The 16,523-nt window shown below is 40.2% G+C and overlaps 1 protein-coding gene across 2 annotated transcripts in view; it reads left to right on the top strand.

Moving 5' to 3' along the window:
* LOC115021154 (exostosin-1a-like) overlaps positions 1 to 13,163 on the top strand; it is a 36,572-nt gene extending 23,409 nt beyond the window's left edge. For both annotated transcript variants that reach the window (XM_029451337.1, XM_029451336.1), the window contains 10 exons: positions 545 to 638; positions 3,668 to 3,775; positions 4,124 to 4,243; positions 6,057 to 6,189; positions 6,798 to 6,916; positions 8,201 to 8,296; positions 9,540 to 9,629; positions 9,816 to 9,976; positions 10,088 to 10,259; positions 10,929 to 13,163. In XM_029451337.1, the coding sequence (XP_029307197.1) occupies positions 545 to 638; positions 3,668 to 3,775; positions 4,124 to 4,243; positions 6,057 to 6,189; positions 6,798 to 6,916; positions 8,201 to 8,296; positions 9,540 to 9,629; positions 9,816 to 9,976; positions 10,088 to 10,259; positions 10,929 to 11,114 (1,279 nt within the window). In that variant the 3' untranslated portion in view covers positions 11,115 to 13,163. The remainder of the gene's footprint in view (positions 1 to 544; positions 639 to 3,667; positions 3,776 to 4,123; positions 4,244 to 6,056; positions 6,190 to 6,797; positions 6,917 to 8,200; positions 8,297 to 9,539; positions 9,630 to 9,815; positions 9,977 to 10,087; positions 10,260 to 10,928) is intronic.
* Positions 13,164 to 16,523: the final 3,360 nt, after the last annotated feature.

Below are 16,523 nucleotides of genomic sequence, written 5' to 3'. Positions count from 1 at the left end.
TGCGCACTTTTAGTCCTATTTAGTAAAACCCAGTCCAATGCATGACAACCAGGTAACATAGAAATGCACACTCTTTCGCACACTCTCTCATGCACAGATATAATATTGACACTAAAGGAATTCCAAGCAGCTCCTTAATCCAAGCAAGTGCTGACTGAGGCTTAGATTGGATGGAGGGAGAGATGTTGATGTGCAGGTGAGGGGGCAAGGGGGTCAAGATCAAAGTATGGGATTTTTCCTAAAAGTACTTTGTGCTTTTCAGGTATTCCAGTTTTAAAAAAGAAGTGCCTTTTCTGTTCTATTCCCTGCTGCTGCACTGAGACTGTTAAGGAAACTTGTGCCTGGTATTGGCTGTGTTCCTAAAGTCACAATTGTATCATGAAATGTCATTATAGCAGTAGGTTTTGGAGGTAAACGCATATAAACTAATACACTGGTGGAAGGACGATGTTGTTGTGTGACTACTCTCATTCTTTGTGCTCGTCTTTTAGTATACTGTACATATGAATAGTTGCTGATGTCTTTTTTTGCTATCATCCGCCAGGTATGACTACAGAGAGATGCTGTACAACTCCACATTCTGTCTGGTACCTCGAGGACGACGGCTGGGTTCTTTTCGCTTCTTAGAGGCTTTACAGGTCAGTGACACATACAGATGTTACTCATTATTGCTAAGCTTACCTGTTAGTAAATGGCAATCAGTTACTGTAGGTGCATTATAGTGAATCAGAAGATGCATACCATGTATCTGCTACTCTCTTTCTCCAATCTGTTGCTTGGTATGAACTAATGCTGTACAAATCACAAAGAATAAACTAATGTTGGACATTAGGTGCAACTTCATTGGAATTAGAATTCATGATGTTTGATATGTTTTCTGTGCAGCCTATGTTGTGTCTGTCACAAGTATTTTTCAGATTTGTACCCCATTTAATCCCAAATCAAATCCTGACCCACATAGATCTTTGTTCCTAAAGTGCTTCAGTTTTGATTACGTATCTATTGGGTACATTTTTGCAACTTGGGTCTGCAGCTGAACATAATTACAAGTTGAACTGGTTCAAGAAATCTTGTAGTGCGTCAGCCCTGAAGCTGTGGTGACCAAACAATTAAGCCATTAATAAGTGGTTGAGAATGGAAGAAGCGATGTACAGAATTACTTCAAGAAGCTCTCTCACCCACTTCCAGTCATTTTGTTAATGTGCAGCCAGTGATGATACAGCTGCCTCTGACTCAGTGTCTTCACTGCTGCCCCTGCTATATTTCCATCTACTTTTCAATTGGGATTCTGCTTTTTCCATTTCTTTGAGTTTCTTCATCCACCTCCTCGAGTCATCCTCTCCTCTCCTTTAACATTACACTTATATTACTCTTTTTAATTCGGGTACATTCTTCAACAAGTGTCCTGAATTCCCGATGGTATTGAGCCCATCACTCTTACTGCCTCATTGACACAATCTGCCTCCTCACTTAAGGTGTATGGAGATTTTGAAGCTTCTTTAGAGACAACTCGCACTATAGTTATAGTTATAGTTAGAGAATGGGCTTATTTTAATGAAACTGCTCCTCTTTTATTCAGTTGTGTTAAAAAAAACCCACATCTTTCTTCCTTGTGAGAACAGTTCTTGTTGTATTGCTAGGATGTAAGTGCGAGGCAAGACCCATTTTAGCTGCAAAAGAAACTTTCAAATTGATTCTTCAAAACAAAAGTTGCTTTATTAGTCAGTTAATCCCAATGCAGGTCAAAGTAGGTGAATGATCCAGTAAGCAAGATGTCTTGATAAAACGAGTGAGTATTTGCTATTTATGATCAGAACATGTATCTAAACATAAATTACTGGTCTGTCAAATTTGACATCCTATCATTGAAGTTGCAAAAAGTGAAAAGCATTAAAGCTTTACAGTAGCGAGAATATGTCCATATGTAAAGTATTCCTGTATTTTAGTGAACACATTTGGAGTTGCCTCTGTGTACAATTTAAATTTAAAAATACTTAGCTGTTTCTCAAAAGCAACCAAAGTCATGGCGTTACTTTCCTCTGTGTGAGATGTGTTTGTGTCAAATACTGTGAGCACTAGTCCTGGGGAAAACAGTAGAGAAATAGTCGAGGAAAATAGTGATTTTCTTTTGAGCAAGTACAATAAGAATGATGAGTTTTGAGTCCACAATAGAAAATGAAATGGAATGAAAGATGGGCACTGACTCTTTATTGATTGGATTTATACCACTTGGGAGCCAGGAGTGAGACAATGCTAAGTCTTTGGACTGATGACCAGGTGGACACAGGAGGAGAAAGCAGTGTAGCTGCATTTGAAGTAACATGCAGAGGTTGTCTGTAGAGTCGAGCTGAACCACGGCCTGGAGGTATCTTTTCACTCGTACAGCCTTATGCAGGAGCGCAGTAGTTGAGGAGAGCAGGCAGACACTCGAGAATTTGCGTGCTGTATTAGTTACATTGGCTCATGTAAGTATTCTAACAGGCCAGATAGGAAGCAGTGCAATCGTAAATAGTGGAGATCTTCACATGATTGAACTAGAGCTGGACTGGTCGGGAGGGGGTGGACTGATTTGGCAGATGATGTAGAGAGCAATCTGGCAGGATTAGGTTGTGCAATGCAGGTGCCATGACCAGCAGTAGATTCACATTGATATTCTCTGTTACGCATGCGTGCTTTGCAAAATGTATGGAGTTCATAGCAGTGAGTTTTAATAATGAGTGTTTGTTCTGTGTGTGTGTAATGTGATGAGTCAGGAGAGCATTGAGCTGCAGGAGTTGATTGGTCTGTGAGAGCAGATAGGTAGGGAAAGCATGGCTGTGTTTCAGCAGATTGCTGCCTGTGCTAATGACACCAAGGAGATTAGACGAGCACTTCTGCAGCACTCTGATGCAGGAGCGTTTGTGTCTGGACGTGCGTGTGCATGTGTAGTGACCGAGGCCAATCAGGGAATGGTACCCCGCTTAACAGATTATAGGGCTGGTCACTGCAGCTGTACTATTCAACTCTTACAAACAAATGAGTGATTGGATTCACATGGACGTTCACAAACACAGATGCACGCAATGCAGTTTCACTAATCTCTCAGACACACAGGTTTTATGTTCAAGTATGTTTTGAAGTGCATCTTCGTTTCCACTAAACCTAATGATAGTTTTTATGAAGCCGCGCTACCTTTGAGAGTTAGTTATCAAGGTACTGCAGCAGTTCTGTAGTTAATGGAAATGTGTTGGAGGATATGTTGCCTCTTGCTTAAATTGCCTGATTTTATTGCTTGGGAAATGGACCCTGCACAGTGATGACATGTGTTTGCAGAGCATAAGCCATTTAGTAATATTTTTCTATTTTCTCCTCTCTCTGTCCAGTCTGTCTTTATATTATTGCCTGTTGAAATGCAAACTATACCACAAGGCTGATGTCATGTTATTCCATTGACTACAAATATTTTAAGACTAACGTCACATGGGACGTCGCATTAGCAAACAGATGGTGCTCTTATCCAACTTCTCCACACCACTGATTTAATACATTTATTTATTAATAATGTTTTCTTTTTTATATACGTTTGAATTTGACCATCAAAGATTTGACAGAAAAGACTTGGACAATTACTCTCATTTACACTGTGTGTGTGTGTGTGTGTGTGTGTGTCTGTGTGTGTGTCTTACAGGCAGCTTGTGTGCCAGTGATGTTAAGTAATGGCTGGGAGCTGCCCTTCTCAGAAATCATTGACTGGAATACGGCAGCTGTGATTGGGGATGAAAGGCTGCTATTACAGGTAGGTACAGCTGCTACTAAAGTCGATTTCCATAAGGGTTTAGTAAACACTAAAGAAGAATATCTGTTTATTACCGTTGCATTTACAAAGCACATTCTTTTTCTTGAGGATAACAATGTTTGTGTGACCACAGCATGTTATTAATGTGGACCACTCTAAAGCTACTGTAAGCTGTATGACAGATTTACTGTATATGACAGCTGAGGCAGTTATTGAGATAGATCTTGTGCTTGTTTAGTAGACAATGCATTGTGTGGTTGAAATGACAATAACCAGTGTAATTCAACAAGACTACTGGTAAATATGTTGGTTAGTAAATATGCTAAAATGTATTTCTTTCTTTCCCAGATCCCCTCAACAGTGCGCTCCATCCACCAGGATAAGATCCTGTCGCTTAGACACCAGACCCAGTTCTTATGGGAGGCCTATTTCAACTCTGTGGAGAAGATAGTACTGACAACACTGGAGGTACACACACGTTTATACGTACAACTAATAAAAATAAGTTTTTAGTATGAATTTCCATTTCCTTTTTTCATTCAAAGACGAAGAAAAATATATAAATCAGCTGCCAATGCCCTCAAGTTGTCTGCTTGTTGAAAATGTTACTCATTTGTGTGGCAGTATTTTTGCACTTCCCAACAGTACCACCAGTTTTGTGTTTGTTTTGAATCCAAGAATTTGGAAATGTAAGATGTTCCTGTGATTCTGCTAATTTTCAGCTGTATGAAAACAACTATGCATGCTTGCACCCAAAGCCCACAAGTCTACAAATAGTTTTCGAGTCACTCAACTCTGTTCATCACAGTTATTCACTTTGTACTGACATCTGTGTACTTGGAGACATACAGTTATACCCAAACTGCTCCAGACTAGATTGAAATCCTAGAGGGATCATATATATTGTTAAACACTGCTGTCATGTTTTTGAGGCTGTTTCTTGCTGTGGCTTGGCTATCAATCATGTCAGTAGTTTGTTTCTGTCAGACTCCATTTATCTTTATTCTTCTTGGTGAGTAGCATGCTATCTTACTGCTCTTGGCTAGAATTACAAACGAGCCGAGATGAGAGCAGGGAGGAGTGAAGAAGGATAAGGGAGCAAAACAGAGAAACAGAAAGGACGTGTAAGGCCGGCTGTGAGTAAGGCAGGATTTTTCTGAAGTCTTACTTTTGTGCGTCCCCAAAGTCACCACAGCCACTATCAGCAGTGGCCAGCCGTAGACTTAGTATTTATAATACTATTTATATATATATATATATATATATATATATATTATTAGTATTTATAATCTAAATTATGAATGGTAGTCTACCAGAATGTAGAGAAGATACATTTTTGCTTGTAGCTTGCGTTTATTTTTGTTTAATACATGTTGGAATCTTGGTTCTAACATGCAGGAAAAACACTGCTGATTTTCAATTGTGTTACACGAAGGCGTTTTTGTGACCTGCCTGCAGTTTACACCATTAGTTGCTGTCCCCAGATAGTGTTGCAGAGGCCTCGTCCCAAGAGGTAGGAAGTCAGGGCACTAGCAGTCAGGGCTGTTTTCTCTGTCAGTCGGGTAAAGTTACACCCTGAAGAAGCTGATCTTCGATCTGTTTACACTCTCAGTATCTTAAGCCTGTTCCAACACATGCCATAGTACAAGGCCGGTAAGATGTCAGTGTTTTGGCTTCAGATTGAATCCGGTTTGTGGGCTGCCATTAGCAAGGGATTCTAGATATTTTACTGTAAAAAAGCTGAAGTTACACCTCAAGAATCTGTTTATTACCACAATATCCTAGAGGGTTTACTTTGCTCTGTAGCTACCCCATAGCTCCAGAGAGTGCTTAATATTTTATTGCTCACTTTGTAAGTCTTCTTAAAGCTTTGGTGGAGTGGAAGACGGTTGATGCTGTGGGCCCGTAAAGCCTGCTGACACATTGTATGTGCATAATGAAAAACACTTCTTTATATTTGGGTTCTTTGTTTATTTGAAGTGACTTGTTTTTTCAGCCGTTAGTTTACCAGAGGGTCAGTGTCTGCGCTCAGTTTCCAACCAGCATATAAGACTGACCTAATTATTGCTTAATTTGTAGGACATGGAAATGGAAGATCTTTGCTCAAAGTTGATTTCCTGCTGACATTTTACTGCTGGTTGTACACATACCTTGGCCTTCTGATCTTTTCTTTGACTCACACAGTAACAAGGAGTAGTGTGAAAAGATGAGGGATATTTACCAATTGACAACTTTACAGGAAACATCAATTTGAATCTCCTCCGTTGCTCTGTTTATGCAGATCATCCAGGACCGGGTACTGCAGCACACCTCAAGGAGTAACCTCATGTGGAACAGTCTGCCTGGAGGCCTTTTCACCCTGCCTCAGTACTCTACGTACCTGGGAGACTTCCCCTTCTACTACGCCAAGCTGGGTCAGTTAATTAGTCATGCGCATGCTATATGCTAAAAACCACATCACTGGCTCCCTAAGGAACAGCTGGTGCGTGGCAGCTGTTGAATACTCGTAAAAATAACATGTGAATCGGTGACATTGCCACAAGTTATGCAGTAGTTATGCAGTATGTCTTTATTTATTCATGATTTGTCACAGAGAAGCTCACCAATTAGACGTGCCATGTTGGCATGTTGTATTTGTGCTTGGTAGATATGCGGCTTGTCGTTGACATTAGTAACTGGCACCTTTTCCTTTACAAGCCTAATTAGACCTGTTCAGTTGCACTTTATGCCAATTAAACACAGCTTGAAGTAAACAAGCATGAACTTTAGATGCTCAAAGTTGTCAAAAAGACGTTACTTAAAGAGGAAATTTTCCGTTGTGCAGTTTAGTTTAGAAATGCCCCAAAATCTATGCTACTTACTTATAAAACTTAACTGTAGAGTTAGGGTTAGTGCAGTTCCATGTTAAAGTGATACTACTACGTGATTTAATGTGATTCAGAAGATAACTCTGTTGCTTGAAATCTTACCTGACAGATTTGAATTGCTTCTTTTCTTACCTTTTGATGTGTCCCGGCTTCAGGTGTTAAGCCGTACACCAAGTTTACAGCGATCGTTCATGTGGTGAGCCCGCTGGTCTCCCAGTCCCAGCCAGTCATGAAGCTGCTCCTGGCTGTGGCCAAATCTCAGTACTGTGCTCAGGTAATTCAAAACCCAACACGTGACACTACATTACTCGCATCACACAGTTGTGATCAGTTTGACCTGATCTGCGGCGGTTACTACTTGATGCTTAAGCTGCTTTCACATGATCAGCGGTCAAACCGCTCTGCGCTGGCTGTGCCGTTGTTTTCTTCCGAAGAGAGCGGTGCACTTGACGTGAGGCACCGCTTGAAATTTCTCTAGGTTTAAATATTTTCAACTTTGACCTCGATTGCTGCTGATCTTTCAAAGCTCAACCAATGAGATAACAGCTGTATGGAGCGGCACAGGCAAGCAGGGGAGGTAACCATAGAAACAAAACTAACCAGCTGCCTTCACCGCAAGGCGTTGCGCCCAACCTCGCAGTGAGCGCAGAGAACATTTCCTATCAGCTGAAGACGGCTTTATGCGAGTAGATGTTCCATTGAACTATAATGGAGCTAACTTATCCGATGAGGAAAATATTTAACTCTTTAAATCACAGTTTTAAGAACAGAAGGAAAAGTGGGCAAACAAAAAAGGTCTGTTTGTCTCCATTTCTGAGGTTTATCACATCACTAGTGTTGGCTTAAAATGTATTTTAAACTTCAGTATTTTATTCATGCTGAAGATGAAGGGAGGCTGTCAAAATAATATCCAAACCTTCCTCTCACAACAGATCCACCCTGACTCTCCTCCCTCTCCTCCCTCTCCTCCCTCTACAGATACTGTTATCCTATACAATACACGCTGTAGCAAATACAGGAAACCATCACTTGCAGAACAATTTAATACACGCATTAAAACTGTACTTAATGACTGTAATTTGTCAGTGAATTAAACCATAAAAGGCTGTTAAAGATATTAATGGTGGGTTGATGGTAGTTAGCCTCTGGAGCAATGGTTATCATGAACTCTGTTATCCAAATTACGGGCATGTTGCTAATTCATCAAAAATGTGAATTGAGTTTTTCTGGATTTAAAAGTGCATGAAGGTGTCGGCACATTTAGTTTTAACATTATCAGTGATAGTTTGTTGCTGTCATATAACTGTAGGTGGTGTGACAGTTCTGAAAATAGATCTGCAGTAGAATGAAGAAGCTGCTGTCTTCCACATAAATAGGGAGTAAATAAAAATAGATCTTTGATTTGAAACGGTTGATCTGTACATTTAGTCAGATGTGGATTGTCAAACCTTAATAGGCTGCTATATTTCTCATTAGCTGTACATACATGGCTTTGCAGATGAGTATGAACATGTTGTGTTCCGGATGATGGCTAATCTTTATTTCCCCTTTTGTGAAGGTGATCGTTCTGTGGAACTGTGACAAGCCTCTTCCTGCCAAGCACCGCTGGCCTGTCACCTCAGTCCCTGTCATCGTAATTGAAGGCGAAAGCAAGGTAAAACACCATAGCCTTATACTTCTCTCATTAGGTAATGTTGTTGCAGCCATTTCACATTCAGCACTAGAAGCCTTTTAGTTTCATTCGAATTCAAGAGAACTGCAGGCCCCCCAAAGTTTCTTACTAAGTGTTCAAAGTGCATGGTGTATTCTGCTGCTCACCTCTTAGATGCTCAAACAATCAGTACTTTATTTCTTTCCCAATTGGCAAGAACACATATTGAGTTTAAGACTCTTTAAATCAAAGAACATTAATGCTTTCATGTCAGCGCTTCAGGTCCATTTTCACTTGAAGGAGTTCAGACACCATAGCTTTGTAATGTACTATTCAGAACATTTATTCTCAACATTCTTCTTGGCTTAAATTTGGAAATAATTAATGTGATTAAAAACCTTCTCTTTTATCATTTCTTAGTTTGAACCTACACCCTCCCTGCCATAATATGACTCAGCGCAATAATGGCATGACATTGTCACGAGGAGGATGAGAAAGTGACCCTCAGCTAAACCTACTGTTTATTCACTTAATAAAGGACCATTTGCCAATGAGGTCTCAAACATATTAAAAGTGAATAAAATAGGACAGAGTGCCAAGGGCAAAAAAGATTTTAATTTAAAGTACAGTTTAAAAAGCTGCAATAAAGGTGGGTCACTGCTAATCAGCATTCTCATATTGTGCATGAGTTTTCAAAGCAACTTCAGACGACTAGTTTCTAAAACAACTGCAGAATGATTTAAAATGTAAGGGATGTGACCACCAGGCTGTATATAAGGGCTTGGCAGGGATTGCAATACTGACTTGGTTACATCGAAGCTTACATCCTTTTTCATCAAGTGTTTGTTATTTAGCCAAGGCCCTGTAGGTCGAATGCTGATGTAGCTAACAAGGTCGTTGCTGTCGGGATGGAAACCCTTGCACTCTATTTTGAAAAAGACATTAATTTACCAATGTGCTCATATTGCTCACTTATTGGAAACCGCTTTATAAGCACTTGTTACACAATTGTTTGCCTAGATTCATGTCAAAAAGCAGCGGATCATCTGTGAAACTGCTGTATTGCAGCTGTCATTAGTCTTATGTCAACTTGTATTTTTGACATACTCTTTTGAAACGACTCTGTAGCACAAACGGACATCTAGACACTGGTAACACTGCTCGTCAGTCAGATGTGAGTCGCTTGTTTCTTATATGGGCCCTGAACGCTCACATTTTGCTTGTTTGTCTATGTTTTGCACTCCAGGTGATCAGCAGTCGTTTTCTGCCCTACGACACCATCCCCACTGATGCTGTACTCAGTCTGGATGAAGACACTGTGCTCTCCACCACAGAGGTCAGACTACCAGAACATTTACACTTACAATCATTTTTAATTAAAGGTTACATGCTGCAGAAGTTCTCGTTAATAAGTGTATAATCAGTATTATGTTTCCTAACGATACAGTGGATGTAGTTTCTTGGCCTCATGTCTTTCCCCCCCCCTCTTTCTGTCTCTTTGCTTCACTCTGATCTCGGCCAGGTGGACTTTGCCTTCACAGTTTGGCAGAGTTTCCCAGACCGCATCGTTGGCTACCCAGCCCGCAGCCACTTCTGGGACAGCAACAAGGAGCGTTGGGGCTACACTTCCAAATGGACCAACGACTACTCCATGGTGCTGACTGGGGCTGCCATCTATCACAAGTACTGACACACTCCTTTCTGATTCTTTATTGAATTTAACTTCTCGCCATCGAAATTCAGTTTCCATTTACTCCAGTAACACAATTCACTGTGGCTTATGTTCTCCCTTAGATACTACCACTATCTGTATACCACCTACCTTCCAGCCAGTCTGAAGAACATGGTTGATCAGATGTCAAACTGCGAAGACATTCTCATGAATTTTCTGGTGTCATCTGTGTCTAAACTACCACCGATCAAAGTCACCCAGAAGAAACAGTACAAGGAGACCATGATGGGACAGGTGAGGCAGAATATTTATCCTGTAAAAGTTGTTCATTTTACATTATGCTTGAAGGTAGAACAAGCACTGTTCTTTTACTGATTGTGGGAACATTACTGCAAGTACACTGTTGAGTTGATGTGTGGAGTGAAACAACTGAAGAATGCTGACAGTTGGTGGCAAAACACAGACTAGAAGGGGAAGCTATTCAAAAGAAATATGCAGGAAATCACTACTTTTAAGGAAAAAACAATGAACTCACATTTTTTAGCAACATCCAGCCAGGTATTACTTTCTCTTTTCAAAAATGCTGTTAGCGTCTCTTTTAAACACGCCAGCACCGGCCTTTTGAACTGTAACATCTCACATAATAGTTCATTTATTACAATGATGCTCAGTATTGAACACACAGACGCATGTTTTTCCTGAATATTGAGGCTAATGGCCTTTAGACACATTGCACCACTTAGACCGTAATAGTGTTAGCTGAAGGTACAGATCATCGGTCATTTGCAAATTTAAATTCAAATGAGTTTCTTTGCAATATGGCCTTCAAAAAAACAACTCAAGAATAATTACAATAGGCTTTGAAAGGTCAGAATAATTTGTGATGCATTATTCATTTTGTTGGTCTCTCTTCCTTTCCCTCTCTTTTTCTCCCCTCTACTATCCTCACCTCCCACCCCCCAGAGCTCCCGGGCGTCTCGCTGGGCTGACCCGGACCATTTTGCCCAGCGTCAGACCTGCATGAACAAGTTTGCCAGCTGGTTTGGCACCATGCCCCTGGTCCATTCTCAGATGAGGCTGGACCCAGTCCTGTTCAAAGACCAGGTGTCCATACTGCGGAAGAAGTACAGGGACATTGAGAGGCTATAACCCTCCAGAGCCCCCCCGCTCTCTGGACACCACAAAGACAGAGCGAGGGGGTCGAGAAACGCAGAGCCTTTCCATGATCTCATGGCTGGATCAATGGAAAAGGATAATGGGATTGGGTACAACGGGAGAGGAGGAAAATAAACTGGAACAGATGTGGAGGACCGCATGTTCATTGATCTCCTCTGTTGTGTCCATTTCACCTTTTTCTACCCTCTCTCTTGTGTGTGTTGGGGGACAGCTGAGCACACATGCCCAACTATACGGTCCCATCAACTGAAGGACACCTGAGGACTTTAAATCTGAAGTGGTCAAAGTCATGGAGCTGGAAATCATAGCTTGCTGCTCCCTTGTCCCAACAGTGGGGAAACCACTCCCAACTCCAACCTGTCTGTCCTGCTCTGTACACTCTGCACAGGTTCCTGAACGTTTTTTGATGACAGAATATGATTGATAATTATGACTATAAAGAGGATAACTCTATTTTGGATTGTGTTTAGATATTTTTTTTAATACAGTGAATGAATGGCCAGCACTACTCTCTCTCTGTATTGTCTTAATTGAAACCGATAGCAGGGCGGGTGAAGTGAGGAATGACAGCTCCTCACACTCAGAACTGAGTTATGTTTGTTGATATGATATTCACAGTGCCTCAAGTGTATCTACTGGCTTTGGGATCTGGGAGTCTGAGAAAAAGACACGCTGCAGAAAGAGCACCGTGATCTTGCTGCTTTCTGTTTAGTTTTTTTGTGATTTGCTTTATAATTGATGGAATAATGGATCTTGTAGTAAATTCTTCAGGTCAGCATTCACGTTTCTTCCTTGTACAATTTTTTTTGAACTGACAAAACGATGTGCCATTCTGAACATTACTTCCTGGTAGAACTACAACAGTGTCGCACAACTAGCTAGATTTCACTAAGTTTGCTGTGCAGGAATTGATATCCACAGGAACTGAATAGAAAAGACAAAATTCAGTTGAATCCTCTCTTTTCATTTTAGCAAGAAGTCTTCTTCGTGTCTCTTCTTCCATTAGTAAAGGCTTATATGACGAGCTAGAGTTGGTAATTGAATACATGCTGGCCTGAAGAACAATCGAAGATCACAAGAGCTGCCTTGGTTAAGGGAGGCTGAGCTTGCCAATTGAGCCAACCAATGGTCTGTGTGAAACACAAGCCACTGTTAAAACGAGGCAATGGCTCTTTTTGAGCTTGATTAGCGAGGGATATTTATACACAGTTATTGTCTTTATGCCACAGACCCAATTTTATTTTGTCCGATGACAAGTTTGGCAGTAGACTAACTGGGCTTTCATCTAGGAGCATCAAACATTGCTCCATGCTTTCAGAGTCACAGTTGGCATCCCACTAAATAGACCACTGTATTTTCCCCACTTGTTATGAACAAATATGACCGGATTGACAAGAATTCTCACCAAGCATTTGTGATACTGTTAAAAAGATATGCAAGTTATTATTCTAATTTGTGCTATTTCTTCAACGTGTATACATGTAATTTAAAAAATGTCCAGTATATTTGCTGAATTCCAATTTGTATCTCTGATAATCACACATTTTGTTGCCGTTCATCTCAGAGGGATTCAGATCGGAATTGTGCTTTTGCCACATTCAAGAGTGTGTTTTTAAATCACCGTTCATCAGTTTGAAGTTGAGCTGTCCATGAAGGATCCCTGTAAAACCAGCAACATTTCTATAGAAATCTGACACCTCCTTTAGTAGCTTCAGCTTCATTTTTGAGGAAGATAAATGATCATTTTGGTAAGCGTCACCGTTCTGTACCCTTCACCACATTATGTGCCAACAGATCATATATGAGTTCTTATATTTTTTCATCTGATACAAGGAATGCCATGCATTCCCATTTGTCTGTGGTTAATTTAAAGTATTTCCTGTCCATATGAAAAAGTCAAATGTGTGAGAAAGAGGGGAAAGGGAAGGAAACCGTGTGAGAGAAGGGTGCTGCATGGTATTGTTCATGTCTGAGAATGTGCTATCAGCTTCATGGCAAATAAACAATCCTGATATTACTAAACACAGTGCTATCAAGACAACTGAATATGTTCGTAAACAGAATCACATTTCAGGAATGAACTTGGTGCAATATTTAAGATTACATTTTCTCTATCTTTTTCTCTTCTCCTTCCTTATGTTGTTTCAGAGGGCAGGGGTTATATATTGATGTGCCTTCAGAAGAAATTCACTTTTTTTCTCATCTGCCTTGTGTAAGAAACAAGTCCCTGTTGTTATTTCATAGTAGGTTATTTTTTTCCTTTATCAATATCCTGTAACACATAATGGCTCCCTAAATGATTTTGTTAAACACTGGAATGCTACTAAGACTTATCACCACACATCTGATACTGACATTCCTGCCGTTTCTGTTCCAAGAACTTGTACACGTAACACACACACACACACACACACAACTCATACACAGTATTTATCAGACAGGATTGCGTCCTGACTGAATCTCTGCCCGCTTCCCTCCCTCTTTTCCGTAACTGCAGACCTAATTTTATAGAGATTAAAATGGGAAGATGGAGGAAATTCACCATTTTGTAAAATAATTTTATAAAAACAAAACAAAAACAAAAATCTAATAAAATGTTTATCAATTGCCTGTCTCTGTGTGTCTTTTGTCCAAACAATTAACCATGTGTGTTTGTCTGTCAAACAAATATAGAATCAAACCAGATATTACAATTCCACTTCCACTCTACACTGCTGTAAAAGAAGGCTTTTACAGGACATGGACAGGACATGTAAGGACATTACCATCCCTCTTCCTCTCTGACCTGCTGGCAACCCATTTTCAGGCTTCCCAAAACAAATTTTGCGTGTTGGGTTTATGCACTGCGCCCACTGAGGGAGAGCCAAACTAAATAATACCTTTAGCTTCCTCCTTGTGCGTGTGTGAACCTCATCGTATGCCAAGAAACTGCTGTGTTTACATAAATCTGTGTCAGGATGATCGGTTTAGACACGCTGCATAAATAACAGCATCTATCCAGGATGATCCCATGGTGCATGAGAGCTGCCAACTCAGCTGCAGCAACAGCTACAGCAGAGATTGCTACCTCCAAAACACACACGGACAGACAAACTGGGAAAAGAGCTGTGCAGTATAGAAAATCTGGGCCTGTGTTTAGACGGCATACATTATCTGGTGACCCACCAAAAGGTTATGTTAAGAGATCCAGATGTGCAGATACTTTGTTGCATGGAGTGACAGGAAATGTGTGATTTTTGATAAACTGCCAAAAGTCTCCTTGTGAACATGCGGTATGCTAATTGTTTCAACATCTCTTATCCCACTGATGAAATGCGTATCTGCAGTGGAGATGGATCTCAGCATGCATGCAGTCAGTGCTCTTCCCTACTGTTGGATTACAAACTGTGACTCCAGGCCAGTTTTTACAAATGCATCTTATTTTCTATCAGCTTCACATATTACTACAGAATCTTTCAAGTTGCACTCAGCCATATGAGAAATGAATAAAAGGATACCTATAGATTATATATTTAATGAGTTTACAATGTAAAAATAAACTGAAGAGTGTATTTGCAGTGACAGTACAACTGAATGTCATACAGCGCCTCATAGAAAAGCAGTTATAGAAGTGTAGAAGGGGATCCCTGGGGGGACATAATTGAATACATTAGGATTAGGCACATTATGGCACTATTAGCGAGAAACAATTTATTTCACAGGATTAAAGGAATCTAATTCTTCAATCAGTGGTTGCCTAGATAGAAATTGGTTGCTACTTTCAGCCCACATCTCTCCCGAGTGTGTTTGTGTCTACATAAAAGAATGCTTCAGCAGATCCAAAGCACAAGATGTTTCATTTCATACAGCTGTGCACATAATAATATACTTCTGTTTAGGTTTGTAGAGATAATCACATGTTCAGGCTCTGTGACTCACACCTTGTACTCAACACAGCAGCTCATCTATAGCAGGAAAGTATAGAAGTGGTTGCTTTCTCTGAGGCTGTTTAGACGTCTGTCACATGACAACAGCAACCGGCAGTCAGCTATCTGGATAAAATGATCCTGTTTAGCAGATGACAGCCCAAAACTGTGTCACCATCCAGACATGTGCAGTATTTCTGTGCATGCTGCACAAGACAATGCATATCTAGAGATATGATTTAATATGATCATAAATCGGCAATACATTGAAAGCTCCCTCCACCAAGTTTAATATAAATGCCATTTTAAATTCATTATTTCTATCTTATTGGTTAACTTTTCATTGTGGAATCGTGTCTAGTAATTTGGCCTAGATCAATAACACATTAATCTCACAATGAGCCTGTGAGTTTGTGCAATAATGAAATGTGTATGAGAATGGGGATCTGATTGATTTTGGAGCATTATTGCACACATTACATTACTTCTTCCCCCTAAAAGTAATGAATGCTTACAGCCAGTGTTATTATCCTGTGATAATGATGCATTATGTGAGTTTACCTTGTTTTCCATCTGTACTCACTGCAGATATCCAGCTATGCATGGGTGCATATGACTTAAAATGATTTGATAAATCAATTTTCAAACCATGCTTATAATAAGAACTACATTTGACTTTAATCTAATGATGTGGAGCCCTGCTGCTAGTAAATCATAAACATGCTCAACTGGCAGCAGTTCTATTGCAGCAGATGCTGTAGCCTATGAAACAAATCCGCTTTACTGCATACCAATTTAGCAATTTGATTGTAGATGAGTTGGACTCTCTGTCAGGCATGCTCCCCATCTCTCCATCTAATATGCTGTTTAGACATTGGGTTTTTTTTGTAGTCTGTATGGTGGAGTATTCTGCTCAAATGACTGAATTAGTTTGTTCGGCTTTGTTCAATTCAGTGTTTCCTCCTCATGTAAATATTGTGTAACCTATAAATTCTTTATGAATTTGCCCACTAAACATGAGTTGAATTAGTCTTTACTATGCCTTTCTGGCAGCAGACAGTTTGACTTATTATAGCAGGAAATTAGGTACAGGTGTACCTAATAACGTTAATGATGCTTCTGTACCAGTAAGTCATGCCAGTAAGAGAGCATACACAATAGCAGTGCCAGGAAACTGAGACCCCTGAATGGAACAATGGCCTGCTATGTGTCTGCTGTGAAAAAGGTGTATTATTCGGAGACCACAGTCTGTTTTAGGACACTCTGTAGATATGCCAGATGTGAGTCACAATAGGCCTGGGTCATAACCAGTGTTACAACATAGGATCTGTTGTTTTCAAAAGATTAGGGATAGTTGGCGACAGGGGCAGAGTAGAGAGACAATCATATCCAAAAAAATACAATACCATGAGCAGCCATGAGTAGAGTAGTGTAGAGGTCATTCTTACTACTGAACTGTATTGGACATTGGGTAACC

Source organism: Cottoperca gobio, chromosome 16 (assembly GCF_900634415.1).
Source record: "Cottoperca gobio chromosome 16, fCotGob3.1, whole genome shotgun sequence".
NCBI lineage: Eukaryota > Metazoa > Chordata > Actinopteri > Perciformes > Bovichtidae > Cottoperca > Cottoperca gobio.
Note: the sequence above shows the minus strand (reverse complement) of the source record. Positions and strands in the feature narration are given on the sequence as shown.